Source organism: Coregonus clupeaformis, chromosome 15 (assembly GCF_020615455.1).
Source record: "Coregonus clupeaformis isolate EN_2021a chromosome 15, ASM2061545v1, whole genome shotgun sequence".
Taxonomy (NCBI): domain Eukaryota; kingdom Metazoa; phylum Chordata; class Actinopteri; order Salmoniformes; family Salmonidae; genus Coregonus; species Coregonus clupeaformis.
In genome coordinates this window covers 9,720,509-9,738,803 of record NC_059206.1, presented here as the reverse complement: position 1 = coordinate 9,738,803, position 18,295 = coordinate 9,720,509, and the positions used below count along the sequence as shown (strand labels likewise).

General features: G+C 47.5%; 1 protein-coding gene and 1 non-coding gene across 2 annotated transcripts in view; both read right to left on the bottom strand.

Moving 5' to 3' along the window:
* Window positions 1–18,295, bottom strand: part of LOC121581917 (WD repeat-containing protein 7-like) — a 380,643-nt gene that overhangs the window by 258,704 nt on the left and 103,644 nt on the right. The window contains 3 exon segments of the mRNA XM_041897319.2: window positions 1,054–1,177; window positions 8,192–8,310; window positions 14,827–14,922. Coding sequence (XP_041753253.2) covers window positions 1,054–1,177; window positions 8,192–8,310; window positions 14,827–14,922 — 339 coding nt within the window.
* trnaa-agc lies at window positions 1,386–1,461 on the bottom strand. The gene has a single exon. It is a non-coding gene; the product is annotated as a tRNA-Ala (tRNA).

The window sequence follows — 18,295 nt, the reverse complement described above, 5'->3', positions numbered from 1 at the left end:
GTGTTTTAGTAGTGAGAACAGACCTCTATGTGATGGGCTGGCTGGCTGGCTGTCTGTCTGTCTGGCTGGCTGTCTGGCTGTCTGGCTGTCTGGCTGTCTGGCTGTCTGGCTGTCTGGCTGGGATAGCCTCATTACTTTGTCTAATTTATTTAGCCAGTAAATAAAACCTGATAGTATGACCAGGATAACGGCTGGGATGGGGTTAATTGGTTAATGCTTTGAGAGGCACGGCCACTCACATCGCATTGCAGACACACACACACACACTCACATCGCATAGCAGACACACACACACACACACTCACATCGCATAGCAGACACACACACACACACACTCACATCGCATAGCAGACACACACACACACCCTCACATCACAGTCCACCTTCAAAACCCCACTGTGGCTCTGCAGCCCAATAACACTGTTAGTCCACCTTGTAAGCACCACTGTGACGCTCCCACACTGGCTTTCTATGCATTGTGTGTGTTTGTCCCATACGGTGTTATATCAGGGAAGCTGTGATGCTGTTATATCAGGAAGCTGTGATGCTGTTATATCAGGGAAGCTGTGATGCTGTGAAGCCTGGCTTCTGCTGATTCTGCCCACTATCAATGACGTCATCTGACCTGCGTGATTAAATACAGGAGTTGTGTGTAAAGAAACACAAGTCCCTCTCTCCCCCACACACACACACACACACACACACACACACACACACACACACAGTCCCTCTCCCCACACACACAGTCCCTCTCCCCCTCTCAACGCCCACGGCGTACCACAGATGCTCAATTCAAAGGCTTCGATCAGCCGCTCATATGATAAATCCATTATTTCATTCTAGCACCTTTCTCTGACAGACAAAGAGGAACCAGGAAGTAACAGTGTTGTTTGACGGCGCTGTAAAGAACTGAGAAGACAAACGGCTAAAGGAAGGGCGGCTCTGAGGTTGGCTTTAAAATATGAATGTGACTGACTGCCCATTGATGTTATACACTGTATCCCCACACGTACACACACACACACACACACACACACAGCGGCGTAGACTTACGTGAGCTGACTTGGTCCACGTACTGAGGCAGGTACGGTGCCCACAGGTCGATGGTATCCTTCCTGCCTGACTGACCAATCCTCCGCAGCTCAGCCAGGAGCAAGGCCTGGGCAGCCTCCCTCACCTGGAGGACAAATCCACATATTATATATATTTTACCTGGAGAAACATCAGCAGCTGACAACAGAGACATCCCAACAGGTAAAAATACATGAGTCTCTCAGAGCCTTTATTAAAAGATGTGCGTACGCTGGTGGACAGACAGACGCAGGTTATGAACCTGTAAGCTAATATAATATAATAATATGTCATTTAGCAGACGTTCAAATGGGTGGCCCCAGCGGGACTCGAACCCACGACCCTTGGAGTTGCTAGCGCCATGCTCTACCAACTGAGCCACACAGGACCAATTTACAGCATGTGAGGAAATGGCAATGGAGTAAACAGGAGAGGAAGAAACCGAGAGACCCTACTCATCTACCAATGACCTCTACCCAACCTGAACTAACCCTAACCTGAGTTAACCCTAACCTGAGTTAACCCTAACCTGAGCTAACCCTAACCCCTCACACGGCTACACTAACCCTAACCTGGCCATGTTATTCTGTGCACCAGAGTGTTTACGTTGAAATATAATTATTTTAAATATTTCTATAGTGTTTTTACCTCTAAACAGCGGTCCTGCCAGTGTATTACCTCTAGACAGCGGTCCTGCCAGCGCAGTGTATTACTTCTAGACAGCGGTCCTGCCAGCGCAGTGTATTACCTCTTGACAGCGGTCCTGCCAGCGCAGTGTATTACCTCTAGACAGCGGTCCTGCCAGTGTATTACCTCTAAACAGCGGTCCTGCCAGCGCAGTGTAATACCTCTAGACAGCGGTCCTGCCAGTGTATTACCTCTAAACAGCGGTCCTGCCAGCGCAGTGTAATACCTCTAGACAGCGGTCCTGCCAGTGTATTACCTCTAGACAGCGGTCCTGCCAGTGTATTACCTCTAGACAGCGGTCCTGCCAGTGTATTACCTCTAAACAGCGGTCCTGCCAGCGCAGTGTATTACCTCTAGACAGCGGTCCTGCCAGCGCAGTGTATTACCTCTAGACAGCGGTCCTGCCAGCGCAGTGTATTACCTCTAGACAGCGGTCCTGCCAGTGTATTACCTCTAGACAGCGGTCCTGCCAGCGCAGTGTAATACCTCTAGACAGCGGTCCTGCCAGTGTATTACCTCTAGACAGCGGTCCTGCCAGTGTATTACCTCTAGACAGCGGTCCTGCCAGTGTATTACCTCTAGACAGCGGTCCTGCCAGTGTATTACCTCTAAACAGCGGTCCTGCCAGTGTATTACCTCTAGACAGCGGTCCTGCCAGTGTATTACCTCTAGACAGCGGTCCTGCCAGTGTATTACCTCTAGACAGCGGTCCTGCCAGTGTATTACCTCTAGACAGCGGTCCTGCCAGTGTATTACCTCTAGACAGCGGTCCTGCCAGTGTATTACCTCTAGACAGCGGTCCTGCCAGTGTTTTACCTCTAGACAGCGGTCCTGCCAGTGTATTACCTCTAGACAGCGGTCCTGCCAGTGTATTACCTCTAGACAGCGGTCCTGCCAGTGTATTACCGCTAGACAGCGGTCCTGGAAGTGTATTACCTCTAGACAGCGGTCCTGCCAGTGTATTACCACTAGACAGCGGTCCTGCCAGTGTATTACCTCTAGACAGCGGTCCTGCCAGTGTATTACCTATAGACAGCGGTCCTGCCAGTGTATTACCTCTAGACAGCGGTCCTGCCAGTGTATTACCTCTAGACAGCAGTCCTGCCAGCGCAGTGTATTACCTCTAAACAGCGGTCCTGCCAGTGTATTACCTCTAGACAGCGGTCCTGCCAGTGTATTACCTCTAGACAGCGGTCCTGCCAGTGTTTTACCTCTAGACAGCGGTCCTGCCAGTGTATTACCTCTAGACAGCGGTCCTGCCAGTGTATTACCTCTAGACAGCGGTCCTGCCAGTGTATTACCTCTAGACAGCGGTCCTGCCAGTGTATTACCTCTAGACAGCAGTCCTGCCAGCGCAGTATTACCACTAAACAGCGGTCCTGCCAGTGTATTACCTCTAGACAGCGGTCCTGCCAGTGTATTACCTCTAGACAGCGGTCCTGCCAGTGTATTACCACTAGACAGCGGTCCTGCCAGTGTATTACCTCTAGACAGCGGTCCTGCCAGTGTATTACCTATAGACAGCGGTCCTGCCAGTGTATTACCTCTAGACAGCGGTCCTGCCAGTGTATTACCTCTAGACAGCAGTCCTGCCAGCGCAGTGTATTACCTCTAAACAGCGGTCCTGCCAGTGTATTACCTCTAGACAGCGGTCCTGCCAGTGTATTACCTCTAGACAGCGGTCCTGCCAGTGTATTACCTCTAGACAGCGGTCATGCCAGTGTATTACCTCTAGACAGCGGCCCTGCCAGTGTATTACCTCTAGACAGCGGTCCTGCCAGTGTATTACCTCTAGACAGCGGTCCTGCCAGTGTATTACCTCTAGACAGCGGTCCTGCCAGTGTTTTACCTCTAGACAGCGGTCCTGCCTGTGTATTACCTCTAGACAGCGGTCCTGCCAGTGTATTACCTCTAGACAGCGGTCCTGCCAGTGTATTACCTCTAAACAGCGGTCCTGCCAGTGTATTACCTATAGAGAGCGGTCCTGCCAGTGTTTTACCTCTAAACAGCGGTCCTGCCAGTGCAGTGTATTACCTCTAAAAAGCGGTCCTGCCAGTGTATTACCTCTAGACAGCGGTCCTGCCAGTGTATTACCTCTAGACAGCGGTCCTGCCAGTGTATTACCTCTAGACAGCGGTCCTGCCAGTGTATTACCTCTAGACAGCGGTCCTGCCAGTGTATTACCTCTAGACAGCGGTCCTGCCAGTGTATTACCTCTAGACAGCGGTCCTGCCAGTGTATTACCTCTAGACAGCGGTCCTGCCAGTGTATTACCACTAGACAGCAGTCCTGCCAGCGCAGTGTATTACCTCTAAACAGCGGTCCTGCCAGTGTATTACCTCTAGACAGTGGTCCTGCCAGTGTATTACCTCTAGACAGCGGTCCTGCCAGTGTATTAGCTCTAGACAGCGGTCATGCCAGTGTATTACCTCTAGACAGCGGCCCTGCCAGTGTATTACCTCTAGACAGCGGTCCTGCCAGTGTTTTACCTCTAGACAGCAGTCCTGCCAGTGTATTACCTCTAGACAGCGGTCCTGCCAGTGTATTACCTCTAGACAGCGGTCCTGCCAGTGTATTACCTCTAGACAGCGGTCCTGCCAGTGTTTTACCTCTAGACAGTGGTCCTGCCAGTGTTTTACCTCTAGACAGCGGTCCTGCCAGTGTATTACCTCTAGACAGCGGTCCTGCCAGTGTTTTACCTCTAGACAGCGGTCCTGCCAGTGTTTTACCTCTAGACAGTGGTCCTGCCAGTGTTTTACCTCTAAAAAGCGGTCCTGCCAGTGTATTACCTCTAGACAGCGGTCCTGCCAGTGTTTTACCTCTAGACAGCGGTCCTGCCAGTGTTTTACCTCTAGACAGCGGTCCTGCCAGTGTATTACCTCTAGACAGCGGTCCTGCCAGTGTATTACCTCTAGACAGCGGTCCTGCCAGTGTATTACCTCTAGACAGCGGCCCTGCCAGTGTATTACCTCTAGACAGCGGTCCTGCCAGTGTTTTACCTCTAGACAGCGGTCCTGCCAGTGTATTACCTCTAGACAGCGGTCCTGCCAGTGTATTACCTCTAGACAGCGGTCCTGCCAGTGTATTACCTCTAGACAGCGGTCCTGCCAGTGTATTACCTCTAGACAGCGGTCCTGCCAGTGTATTACCTCTAGACAGCGGTCCTGCCAGTGTTTTACCTCTAGACAGCGGTCCTGCCAGTGTATTACCTCTAGACAGCGGTCCTGCCAGTGTATATACCTCTAGACAGCGGTCCTGCCAGTGTATATACCTCTAGACAGCGGTCCTGCCAGTGCATTACCTCTAGACAGCGGTCCTGCCAGTGTATTACCTCTAGACAGCGGTCCTGCCAGTGTTTTACCTCTAGACAGCGGTCCTGCCAGTGTTTTACCTCTAGACAGCGGTCCTGCCAGTGTTTTACCTCTAGACAGCGGTCCTGCCAGTGTTTTACCTCTAGACAGCGGTCCTGCCAGTGTTTTACCTCTAGACAGCGGTCCTGCCAGTGTATTACCTCTAGACAGCGGTCCTGCCAGTGTATTACCTCTAGACAGCGGTCCTGCCAGTGTTTTACCTCTATGCCAGTGTTTTACCTCTAGACAGCGGTCCTGCCAGTGTTTTACCTCTAGACAGCGGTCCTGCCAGTGTATTACCTCTAGACAGCGGTCCTGCTAGTGTTTTACCTCTAGACAGCAGTCCTGCCAGTGTATTACCTCTAGACAGCGGTCCTGCCAGAGTTTTACCTCTAGACAGCGGTCCTGCCAGTGTTTTACCTCTAGACAGCGGTCCTGCCAGTGTATTACCTCTAGACAGCGGTCCTACCAGTGTATTACCTCTAGACAGCGGTCCTGCCAGTGTTTTACCTCTAGACAGCGGTCCTGCCAGTCTTTTACCTCTAGACAGCGGTCCTGCCAGTGTATTACCCCTAGACAGCGGTCCTGCCAGTGTATTACCTCTAGACAGCGGTCCTGCCAGTGTATTACCTCTAGACAGCGGTCCTGCCAGTGTATTACCTCTAGACAGCGGTCCTGCCAGTGTATTACCTCTAGACAGCGGTCCTGCCAGTGTATTACCTACACTGGCTTCCTGTTAAGGCAAGGGCTGATTTCAAGGTTTTACTGTTAACCTATAAAGCGTTACATGGGCTTGCTCCTACCTATCTTTCCGAGTTGGTCCTGCCGTACATACCAATACGTACGCTACGGTCACAAGACGCAGGCCTCCTAATTGTCCCTAGAATTTCTAAGCAAACAGCGGGAGGCAGGGCTTTCTCCTATAGATCTCCATTTTTATGGAACAGTCTGCCTACCCATGTGAGAGACGCAGACTCGGTCTCAACCTTTAAGTCTTTACTGAAGACTTATCTCTTCAGTAGGTCATATGATTGAGTGTAGTCTGGCCCAGGAGTGTGAAGGTGAACGGAAAGGCTCTGGAGCAACGAACAGCCCTTGCTGTCTCTGCCAGGCCGGTTCCCCTCTCTCCACTGGGGTTCTCTGCCTCTAACCCTGTTACAGGGGCTGAGTCACTGGCTTGCTGGTGCTCTTTCATGCCGTCCCTAGGAGGGGTGCGTCACTTGAGTGGGTTGAGTTACTGACGTGATCTTCCTGTCTGGGTTGGCGCCCCCTTGGTTTGTGCTGTGGTGGAGACCTCTGTGGGCTATACTCGGCCTTGTCTCAGGATTGTAAGTTGGTGGTTGAGGATATCCCTCTAGTGGTGCGGGGCTGTGCTTTGGCAGAGTGGGTGGGGTTATATCCTTCCTGTTTGGCCCTGTCCGGGGTTTCTTCGGATGGGGCCACAGTGTCTCCGGACCGCTCCTGTCTCAGCCTCCAGTATTTATGCTGCAGTAGTTTATGTGTCGGGGGCTGGGGTTAGTTGGTTATACCTGGAGTACTTCTCCTGTCTTATCCAGTGTCCTGTGTGAATTTAAGTATGCTCTCTCTAATTCTCTCGTTCTCTCTTTCTCTCTGAGAACCTGAGCCCTAGGACCATACGTCAGGACTACCGGGCATGCTGACACCTTGCTGTCCCCAGTCCGCCTGGCCTTGCTGCTATTCCAGTTTCAACTGTTCTGCCTGCGGTTACGAAACCCCTACCTGTCCCAGACCTGCTGTTTTCAACTCTTAATGATCGGCTATGAAAAGCCAACTGAGAGACCTGAGCCCTAGGACCATACGTCGGGACTACCGGCCGTGGTGACTCCTTGCTGTCCCCAGTCCGCCTGGCCTTGCTGCTATTCCAGTTTCAACTGTTCTGCCTGCGGTTATGGAACCCCTACCTGTCCCAGACCTGCTGTTTTCAACTCTTAATGATCGGCTATGAAAAGCCAACTGAGATTTATTCCTGATTATTATTTGACCATGCTTGTCACTTATGAACATTTTTGAACATCTTGGCATGGTTCTGCTATAATCTCCACCCGGCACAGCCAGAAGAGGACTGGCCACCCCTCATAGCCTGGTTCCTCTCTAGGTTTCTTCCTAGGTTTTGGCCTTTCTAGGGAGTTTTTCCTAGCCACCGTGCTTCTACACCTGCATTACTAGCTGTTTGGGGTTTTAGGCTGGGTTTCTGTACAGCACTTCGAGATATTAGCTGATGTACGAAGGGCTATATAAAATAAAATTGATTGATTGATATTACCTCTAGACAGCGGTCCTGCCAGTGTATTACCTCTAGACAGCGGTCCTGCCAGTGTTTTACCTCTAGACAGCGGTCCTGCCAGTGTATTACCTCTAGACAGCGGTCCTGCCAGTGTATTACCTCTAGACAGCGGTCCTGCCAGTGTATTACCTCTAGACAGCGGTCCTGCCAGTGTATTACCTCTAGACAGCGGTCCTGCCAGTGTATTACCTCTAGACAGCGGTCCTGCCAGTGTTTAACCTCTAGACAGCGGTCCTGCCAGTGTATTACCTCTAGACAGCGGTCCTGCCAGTGTATTACCTCTAGACAGCGGTCCTGCCAGTGTTTTACCTCTATGCCAGTGTTTTACCTCTAGACAGCGGTCCTGCCAGTGTTTTACCTCTAGACAGCAGTCCTGCCAGTGTAGTACCTCTAGACAGCGGTCCTGCCAGTGTATTACCTCTAGACAGCGGTCCTGCCAGTGTATTACCCCTAGACAGCGGTCCTGCCAGTGTTTAACCTCTAGACAGCGGTCCTTCCAGTGTTTTACCTCTAGACAGCGGTCCTGCCAGTGTATTACCTCTAGACAGCGGTCCTGCCAGTGTATTACCTCTAGACAGCGGTCCTGCCAGTGTATTACCTCTAGACAGCGGTCCTGCCAGTGTATTACCTCTAGACAGCGGTCCTGCCAGTGTTTTACCTCTAGACAGCGGTCCTGCCAGTGTATTGCCTCTAGACAGCGGTCCTGCCAGTGTATTACCTCTAGACAGCGGTCCTGCCAGTGTATTACCTCTAGACAGCGGTCCTGCCAGTGTATTACCTCTAGACAGCGGTCCTGCCAGCGGCGTGCCAACATCTCCAGTAGAGGTGGTCTAAACTTGTCCAGGCCCAGCAGGTCAGGCAGCATCACACAGTGCATAGCAGCCAGCTGGCTCCAACCTGCAGGGGTTAGAACAGCAGCCACACGGTCACAGAGCAACACAGTGACCTAGGGGCAGGGGTTAGAACAGCAGTCACACAGAGCAACACAGTGACCTAGGGGCAGGGGTTAGAACAGCAGTCACACAGAGCAACACAGTGACCTAGGGGCAGGGGTTAGAACAGCAGTCACACAGAGCAACACAGTGACCTAGGGGCAGGGGTTAGAACAGCAGTCACACAGAGCAACACAGTGACCTAGGGGCAGGGGTTAGAACAGCAGTCACACAGAGCAACACAGTGACCTAGGGGCAGGGGTTAGAACAGCAGTCACAGAGCAACACATTGACCTAAGGGCAGGGGTTAGAACAGCAGTCACACAGAGCAACACAGTGACCTAAGGGCAGGGGTTAGAACAGCAGTCACACAGAGCAACACAGTGACCTAAGGGCAGGGGTTAGAACAGCAGTCACACAGAGCAACACAGTGACCTAGGGGCAGGGGTTAGAACAGCAGTCACACAGAGCAACACAGTGACCTAGGGGCAGGGGTTAGAACAGCAGTCACACAGAGCAACACAGTGACCTAGGGGCAGGGGTTAGAACAGCAGTCACAGAGCAACACAGTGACCTAAGGGGCAGGGGGTTAGAACAGCAGTCACACAGAGCAACACAGTGACCTAGGGGCAGGGGTTAGAACAGCAGTCACAGAGCAACACAGTGACCTAGGGGCAGGGGTTAGAACAGCAGTCACACAGAGCAACACAGTGACCTAGGGGCAGGGGTTAGAACAGCAGTCACAGAGCAACACAGTGACCTAGGGGCAGGGGTTAGAACAGCAGTCACACAGAGCAACACAGTGACCTAGGGGCAGGGGTTAGAACAGCAGTCACACAGAGCAACACAGTGACCTAGGGGCAGGGGTTAGAACAGCAGTCACACAGAGCAACACAGTGACCTAGGGGCAGGGGGTTAGAACAGCAGTCACACAGAGCAACACAGTGACCTAGGGGCAGGGGGTTAGAACAGCAGTCACACAGAGCAACACAGTGACCTAAGGGCAGGGGTTAGAACAGCAGTCACACAGAGCAACACAGTGACCTAGGGGCAGGGGGTTAGAACAGCAGTCACACAGAGCAACACAGTGACCTAGGGGCAGGGGTTAGAACAGCAGTCACACAGAGCAACACAGTGACCTAGGGGCAGGGGTTAGAACAGCAGTCACACAGAGCAACACAGTGACCTAGGGGCAGGGGTTAGAACAGCAGTCACACAGAGCAACACAGTGACCTAGGGGAAGTAGACTGGGACACCAAATATTCACTCTCGTTCACACCCATACACACACTATCACATCCAAGAAACCGTTCACAGGCGCATTAAAACAAAGCAGTCAATACACAGTAGATACTACCACCTACAGACAGTAATATTCACCAACAGCATGGAAGAAACTGGAGCTTGTGGACAATTTCAATTAACTTTGAATGTTATCAAAATAACATATGAGGATGCGGAAGAGAGTATTTAATATCGAACATCAACCAAATGGGGATGTGTCTTATTCACATATATCGAAACAATATATGGTTTGGGATTAAATGTTGCCTCATTTGGGGATGCATAGCATACAAAATGTATTTGTATATGAACATCGAATGGTGGTATCCAATAGCTGCCCCATACAGTAAGTACTTACCTTCATTTGAGGTTGGTTCTTTAATGCATAATGCCAATAATACAGTATTTACAGGGCCTTCAGAAAGTATTCATACCCCTTGACTTATTCCACATTTTGTTGTGTTACAGCCTGAATTAAATATATTTTTCTCACCCAGCTACACACACTATCCCATAATGACAAAGTGAAAACATGTTTTTAGAAATGTTAGCAAATGTATTGAAAATGAAATACAGAAATATCTAACTTACTTAACTATTCACATCCCTTTATTATGACGCTCCAAATTGAGCTCAGGTGCATCCAAATTTCCTTTGATCATCCTTACAACTTGATTGGAGTCCACCTGTGGCCAATTTAATGGTTTGGACATGATTTAGAAAGCAACACACCTGTCTATATAAGGTCCCACAGTTGTCAGAGCATTTCAGCGCAGAAACTATACCATGAAGTCCAAGGAACTGTCCGTAGATCTCCGATATAGAATTGTGATGAGGCATGTATCTGGGGACGGGTATAAAACTATTTCTAGAGTGTTGAAAGTTTCCAAGAGCACAGAGGTCGCCATCATCGGGAAATAATACGGAACTACCCAGACTCTGCCTAGAGCCGGCCATCCGAACCAAACTGAGCAACCGGGCAAGAAGGACCTTGGTCGGGGAGGTGACCATGAACCCAATGACCACTCTGACAGAACTACAGAGTTCCTTGGCTGAGATGGGAGAATCTGCCAGAAGTACAACAGTCTCTACAGTGCTTCACCAATCAGGGCTTTATGGGAGAGTGGCCAGACGGAAGCCAATCCTGAGAAAAAGGCATATGACAGCACGCCTGGAGTTGGCAAAAAGGCACGTGAAAGACTCTGAGAGCATAAGGCAAAAGATTCTGTGGTCTGATGAGACAAAAACGGAACTCTTTGGCCTGAATGCAAAGCGCTATGTCTGGAGAAAACCAGGCACAGCTCATCACCCATCTAGCACCATCTCTAGTGTGAAGCATGGTGGTGGCAGCATAATGCTATGGGGATGCGTTTCAGAGGCAGGAACTGGGAGACTGGTAAGGATACAGGGAACAATGAATGGAGCCAAATACAGACAAATCCTTGAGAACCTGCGTCAGAGTGCTAACGACTTTAGACTGGGGTGAAGATTTACGTTCCAACAGAACAATGACCCCAAGCATACAGCAAAGGCAACGCTAAAATGGCTTCAGAACAAGAATGTGAAAGTCCTTGAGTGGCCCAGCCAAAGCCCAGACTGAAAAATCTGCGGAAATACCTGAAGATTGCTGTTCACCGCCACTCCCCATCTAACTTAACAGAGCTTGAGAAAACCTGCAGGGACGAATGGGAGAAAATCCCTAAATCCAGATGTGCAAAGCTGATACAAATATAACCAAGATGACTCAAAGATGTAATCGCCGCCAAAGGTGCTTCTACAAAGTATTGACTCAGGGGTGTGAATACTTAGAGCACCAGTCAAAAGTTTGGACACACCTACTCATTCAAGGGTTTTTCTTTATTTCTACTATTTTCTACATTGTAGAATAATAGTGAAGACATCAAAACTATGAAATAACCCATTTGGAAACATGTAGTAACCAAAAAAGTGTTAAACAAATCAAAATATATTTGAGATTCTTCAAAGTAGCCACCCTTTGCCTTGATGACAGCTTTGCACACTCTTGGCATTCTCTCAACCAGCTTCATGAGGTAGTCATCTCGAATGCTTTTCCAATAGTCTTGAAGGAGTTCCCACATATGCGGAGCACTTGTTGGCTGCTTTTCCTTCACTCTGTGGTCCAACTCATCCCAAACCATCTCAATTGGGTTGAGGTCGGGGGATTGTGGAGGCCATGTCATCTGATGCAGCACTCCATCACTCTCCTTCTTGTCCTGTTGAAACACTAATGATAGTCCCACTAAGCGCAAACCAGATGGGATGGTGTATCGCTGCAGAATGCTGTGGTAGCCATGCTGGTTAAGTGTGCCTTGAATTCTAAATAAATCACAGACAGTGTCACCAGCAAAGCACCCCCACACCATAACGCCACCTCCTCCATGCTTTACGGTGGGAACTACACATGCGGAGATTATCCATTCACCCACACCGCGTCTCAAAAAGACAAGGCGGTTGGAACCAAAAATCTCAAATTTGGACTCATCAGACCAAGGGACACATTTCCACCGGTCTAATGTCCATTTGATCGTGTTTCTTGGCCCAAGCAAGTCTCTTCTTCTTATTGGTGTCCTTTAGTAGTGGTTTCTTTGCAGCAAATCGACCATGAAGGCCTGATTCACGCAGTCTCCTCTGAACAGTTGATGTTGAGATGTCTGTTACTTGAACTCTGTGAAGCATTTATTTGGGCTGCAAACTGAGGTGCAGTTAATTGCCGATTTCTGAGGCTGGTAACTCTAATAAACGTATCCTCTGCAGCAGAGGTAACTCTGGGTCTTCCTTTCCTGTGGCGGTCCTCATGAGAGCCAGTTTCATCATAGCACTTGATGGTTTTTGCGACTGCACTTCCACAAATGAACTTTTCACAAGGCACAACTGTTAATTGAAATGCATTCCAGGCGACTACCTCGTGAAGCTTGTTGAGAGAATGCCAAGAGTGTGCAAAGCTGTCATCAAGGAAAAGGGTACTACTTCGAAGAATCTCAAATGTAAAATATATTTTGATTTGTTTAACACTTTTTTGGTTACTACATGATTCCATGTGTGTTATTTCATAGTTTTGATGTCTTCACTATTATTCTACAATGTAGAAAATAGTAAAAAATAAAGAAAAACCCTTGAATGAGTAGGTGTGTCCAAACTTTTGACTGGCACTGTATGTAAATTTCATATTTCGAAAAACATGTTTTCATTGTCATTATGGGGCATTGTGTGTAGATGGGTAAAACGTTTGTTTGTTTTTTAATCCATGTTGAATTCAGGCTGTAACAACAACAACATGTGGAATAAGTCAAGGGGTATGAATACTTTCTGAAGGCACTGTATTTACTCACTATAGAATTCAACAAAATGTCAATAACATCTATAAATAAATAAAAAAACGTGTCACTAGCTTTGTAAAATTAATAATGTATTATTTAATTAATCAACGGCGTTGTAAAATAATTAAAAGTTGCAACAAACAATTATTTTATAATTAAGCAATAAGGCCTGAGGGGCTGTGGTATAGATATATATAGATTTTTGGGGGGGTCATTTAGCAGACACTCTTATCCAGAGCGACTTAGTGATTAGTTAGTGAGTGCATACATTTTCATACTGGCCCCCCGTGGGAATTGAACCCACAACCCTGGCGTTGCAAGCGCCATGCTCTACCAACTGAGCTACAGGGGACTATGGCCAATATACCACAGCTAAGGGCTGTATCCTCGGGGGTTTGTGGTATATGGCCAATATACCACGGCTAAAGGCTCTTCTTAAGCACGACGCAACGCGGAGTACCTGGATACTGCCCTTAGCCGTGGTATATTGGTCATATACCACAAACCCCCGAGGTGCCTTATTGCTATTATTAACTGGTTACCAATGTAATTAAAGCAGTCAAAATAAATGTTTTGTCATACCCGTGGTATACAGTCTGACATACCACGGCTGTCAGCCAATCAGCATTCGGGGCTCGAACCACCTAGTTTATAATTTGCCAATATAGCATTGGAGAAGAATAAAGGCCACTAAGGAGGAGACTAACACAACAATCTGTTGCACAGAACATATCAGTGAACATGCTTGCCTATTAGATTCAGTGAACATGCTTGCCTATTAGATTCAGTGAACATGCTTGCCTATTAGATTCGATATTGAGAAAATCCTTTTTTAAATGTTATTTATCCTGAAAGTGTACGTTTCTGTGAATCTATTAAATTAACTTGAAAATCTATTTTCTCTTGTGATCAAAAGGAGAAAGCGAAAAACTACTACTTTGGTAGCAAAAAAAAACACATTTTAGTTTTCCTATAAAAAACAAAACAAATCGGAATTGTTTAGATCATTAAAAAAAAATACAAACAGCAAAATGCTACTATGAATCCAGCTGAAAAATCGAAATTGACATTCTGCACTGCATAAAAGAAAGAAAAAAAAGCCAACCAGCTGGAGGTGTTGGTTGTGTTTTCTGGTAGTGCTCTCTCCCAAGTGGAAAGAGCATGCAGAGAGAACACACATAAACAGAACATACACAGTGACATCTGGAACCGTATTCACAAAGCATCCATGTTAGCTCATTCAGTAGGATTTAAAAGGCAAAAAAACTCAAGACACTTTGTGAATAACGCTCCTGTAAGGAAAGACTGACAGACTTGGACAATCACCAGGACAAAAAGACACGGACCAGAACAGACAGAGAGAACAACACACGACCGAGGCACTATTTGGACTAAGGGTAAGAGGAGCGGCATGGCAGATGAGCAGAGAGAGAAACAGACAGAGAGAGACAGAGAGAGAGAAACAGACAGACAGAGAGACAGACAGAGAGAGAAACAGACAGAGAGAGAGACAGAGAGAGAGAAACAGACAGAGAGAGAGACAGACAGAGAGAGAAACAGACAGAGAGAGAGAGAGACAGAGAGAGAGACAGACAGAGAGAGAAACAGACAGAGAGAGAGAAACAGACAGAGAGAGAGAAACAGACAGAGAGAGAGACAGAGAGAGAGAGACAGAGAGAGAGACAGAGAGAGAGAAACAGACAGAGAGAAACAGGCAGAGAGCGAGCGAGCGAGCGAGCGAGAGAGAGAGAGAGAGAAATACAGATAGAGCGAGAGTATATAAGTTAGAGGGTGATGTTGTCAGGGCGATATTGTTAGGGAGATGTTGTTAGGGCGATGTTGTTAGGGGTTGGTAGTACCTTCGTTGACTGAGGGACAATGGAAAGCAGCGGGACCTGGGGGAAAAGCCCCAGTGGCAGGAGTGGTAGTACTGGTGGTAGCAGCAACAGCAGCGGCTTGCAGAGGAAAGGAAAGATCAGTCAAGAGGAAAAAAGAAAAAGAAAACACGGACTCCAGAGTTTTCAGAAACAGCAGTTAGTAAAAGAGAGATGAGGCGACTAGAGAATCCACAGACAGTTTGGTTAGGGATTAGAAGGTTTCAGAAGCTTTTCTAGGACATTGATGTAAATATCAATAACAAAAACATTGTGTTGCTGTGATTTCATTGTAGTTTAAATTATTAGAGAGCTAGGTTTGAGCATTTGAAACCTTTTTAATTTCCTTTTAATTTATTTCAGCCCAAACGTAATTATTATTTTTTCTTATGAATGTTGCGGTTTATAAAACAAATGCCAGATTAATATATATTCAGCGCCTTCGGTAAGTATTCAGGCCCTTTGACTTTTTCCACATTGTTACGTTACAGCCTTATTCTAAAATGTATTAAATAGTTTTTTTTTTCCCTCATCAATCTACACACAATACCCCATAATGACGAAGCAAAAACAGGTTTTTAGAAATGTTTGCAAATTTATTACAAATAAAAAAAACGAAAATCAAATTTACGTAAGTATTCAGACCCTTTACTCAGTACTTTGTTGAAGCACCTTTGGCAGCGATTACAGTCTCGAGTCTTCTTGGGTATGACTCCACAAGCTTGGCACACCTGTATTTGGGGAGTTTCTCCCATTCTTCTCTGCAGATCCTCTCAAGCTCTGTCAGGTTGGATGGGGAGCGTTGCTGCACAGCTATTTTCAGGTCTCTCCAGAGATGTTCGATCGGGTTCAAGTCCAGGCTCTGGCTGGGCCACTCAAGGACATTCAGAGACTTGTCCCGAAGCCACTCCTGCATTGTTTTGGCTGTGTGATTAGGGTCATTGTCCTGTTGGAAGGTGAACCTTCGCCCCAGCCCGAGGTCCTGAGCGCTCTGGAGCAGGTTTTCATCAAGGATCTCTCTGTACTTTGCTCTGTTCATCTTTGCCTCGATCCTGACTAGTCTCCCAGTCCCTGCCACTGAAAAACATCCCCACAGCATGATGCTGCCACCACCATGCTTCACCGTAGGGATGGTGCCAGGTTTCCTCCAGATGTGACGCTTGGCATTCAGGCCAAAGAGTTCAATCTTGGTTTCATCAGACCAGAGAATCTTGTTTCTCATGGTCTGAGAGTCATTTAGGTGCCTTTTGGCAAACTCCAAGCGGGCTGTCATGTGCCTTTTACTGAGGAGTGGCTTCCGTCTGGCCACTCTACCATAAAGGCCTGATTGGTGGAGTGCTGCAGAGATGGTTGTCCTTCTGGAAGGTTCTCCCATCTCCACAGAGAAACTCTGGAGCTCTGTCAGGGTGACCATCGGGTTCCTCCCGATTGCTCAGTTTGGCCAGGCAGCCAGCTTTAGGAAGAGTCTTGGTGGTTCCAAACTTCTTCCATTTAAGAATGATGGAGGCCACTGTGTTCTTGGGGACCTTCAATGGTACAGACATTTTTTGGTACCTTTCCACAGATCTGTGCCTCGACACAATCCTGTCTCGGAGCTCTACGGACAATTCCTTCGACCTCATGGCTTGGTTTTTGCTCTGACATGCACTGTCAACTGTGGGCCTTTATATAGACAGGTGTGTGCCTTTCCAAATCATGTCCAATCTATTGAATTTACCACAGGTGGACTCCAATCAAGTTGTAGAAACATCTCAAGGATGATCAATGGAAACAGGATGCACCTGAGCTCAATTTCGAGTTTCATAGCAAAGGGTCTGAATACTTATGTAAATAAGGTATGTTTTTTTTGTTTTTATATATATACATTTGCTAAAATAAAGAAAAAACTGTTTTCGCTTTGTCATTATGGGGTATTATGTGTAGATTGCTGAAGATTTTTTATTTATTTCATCCATTAGAATGAGGCTGTAACGTAACAAAAAGTCAAGGGGTCTGAACACTTTCCGAAGGCACTGTATTATATATATATAATTTTTATTTTAAGTTTTTTACAAAACATAATACATTACTTGTTGTGACAAAAACAACTATATATGTATATATAAATATATGTTGTAACATTTTAAATCCCCACATTGAGAGACCAGAGAAACTATACAGTACATCAGATGAGAAACAGAAGAGAGGCGTTTACAAAATACATTTGGTTTGTCATATATACTCAAGGTGGGAGAGTAAAAAAAAAAAAAAACAGTGTTTTGTTTTCAACCGGCGAGTTAGGAGGAGGAGGATGGGTTTAGGTTATGTTATGTCATCTAGGAAGATGAGTGGTGGTGGCACAAACATGTCATGGTGTCCCCACTGAACTCTCCCTAGAGTGGAGTAGAGTGGAGAAAGGTGAGTGCTAGAGAGAGGTGAGGGCTGGAAGCCAGAGAGAGGTGAGGGCTGGGGGCCAGAGAGAGGTGAGGGCTGGGGGGCCAGAGAGAGGTGAGGGCTGGGGGGCCAGAGAGAGGTGAGGGCTGGGGGCCAGAGAGAGGTGAGGGCTGGGGCGGCCAGAGAGAGGTGAGGGCTGGGGCGGCCAGAGAGAGGTGAGGGCTGGGGCCCAGAGAGAGGTGAGGGCTGGGGCCCAGAGAGAGGTGAGGGCTGGGGCCCAGAGAGAGGTGAGGGCCTTTGGTGAGCAGGCACCGCCAGGGACAGAGAAAGCTCAAGCCATGCAGACAGTGAATGACACGAGGAGGAGAGGAGAGGGGGAAAAAGGAGGAGAGGGAGAGGAGGAGAGGGAGAGGCTGGTAGACTGTCAGTGTCAGAGCAGCGGGGGGAAACATTTTACCAACATATAATACAGGGAAAAAATGACCATGTGCCATTGCCATGGAGACCAAAGATTTAAGATTGTCAAAGTCAATTATGGAAGTAATTTACCAAGATGGCATATCATGACTGATAACGTATTATCATATTAATAATACAAATTGTCTTAAATGTACTTTAATATGAAAATACCTTCTCAGTTGGTCAAAACTGGTTGACTTCAACCAGTTTTACCTACTGGGTTAGCTGTAAAGATGAGCGCGTATTTAGATCTCATTTCAAGGCCCCCCCTTTTAATCAAACCAGGTACCTGGGTTTTCAGGATAAAGTCAAACACACAATAATGCAACAACGCATATATGGATTAATGTAATTAAAACAATGTTCTTTTTTTGTTGCAGTGAGCGAATAAAGCTGTTTAAGACTAAGTCCTATAAAGCAGCATAGCAGTTTTGATAGAACAAAGCCTTTAAAAGTCTTTCTCCAGTCCAACTGCAGTTCCCAAAAATAAAAGACGAGAGTAGTGATTAGTGATTCTCCAGGTCTCGCTCTCCTTCGTTCAGTAGCAGAGGAGAGGAGAAGAGCGTGTAGTGATCAGTGATTCTCCAGCTCTCTCTCTCTCTCTCTAAGCCCTTCGTGTTCC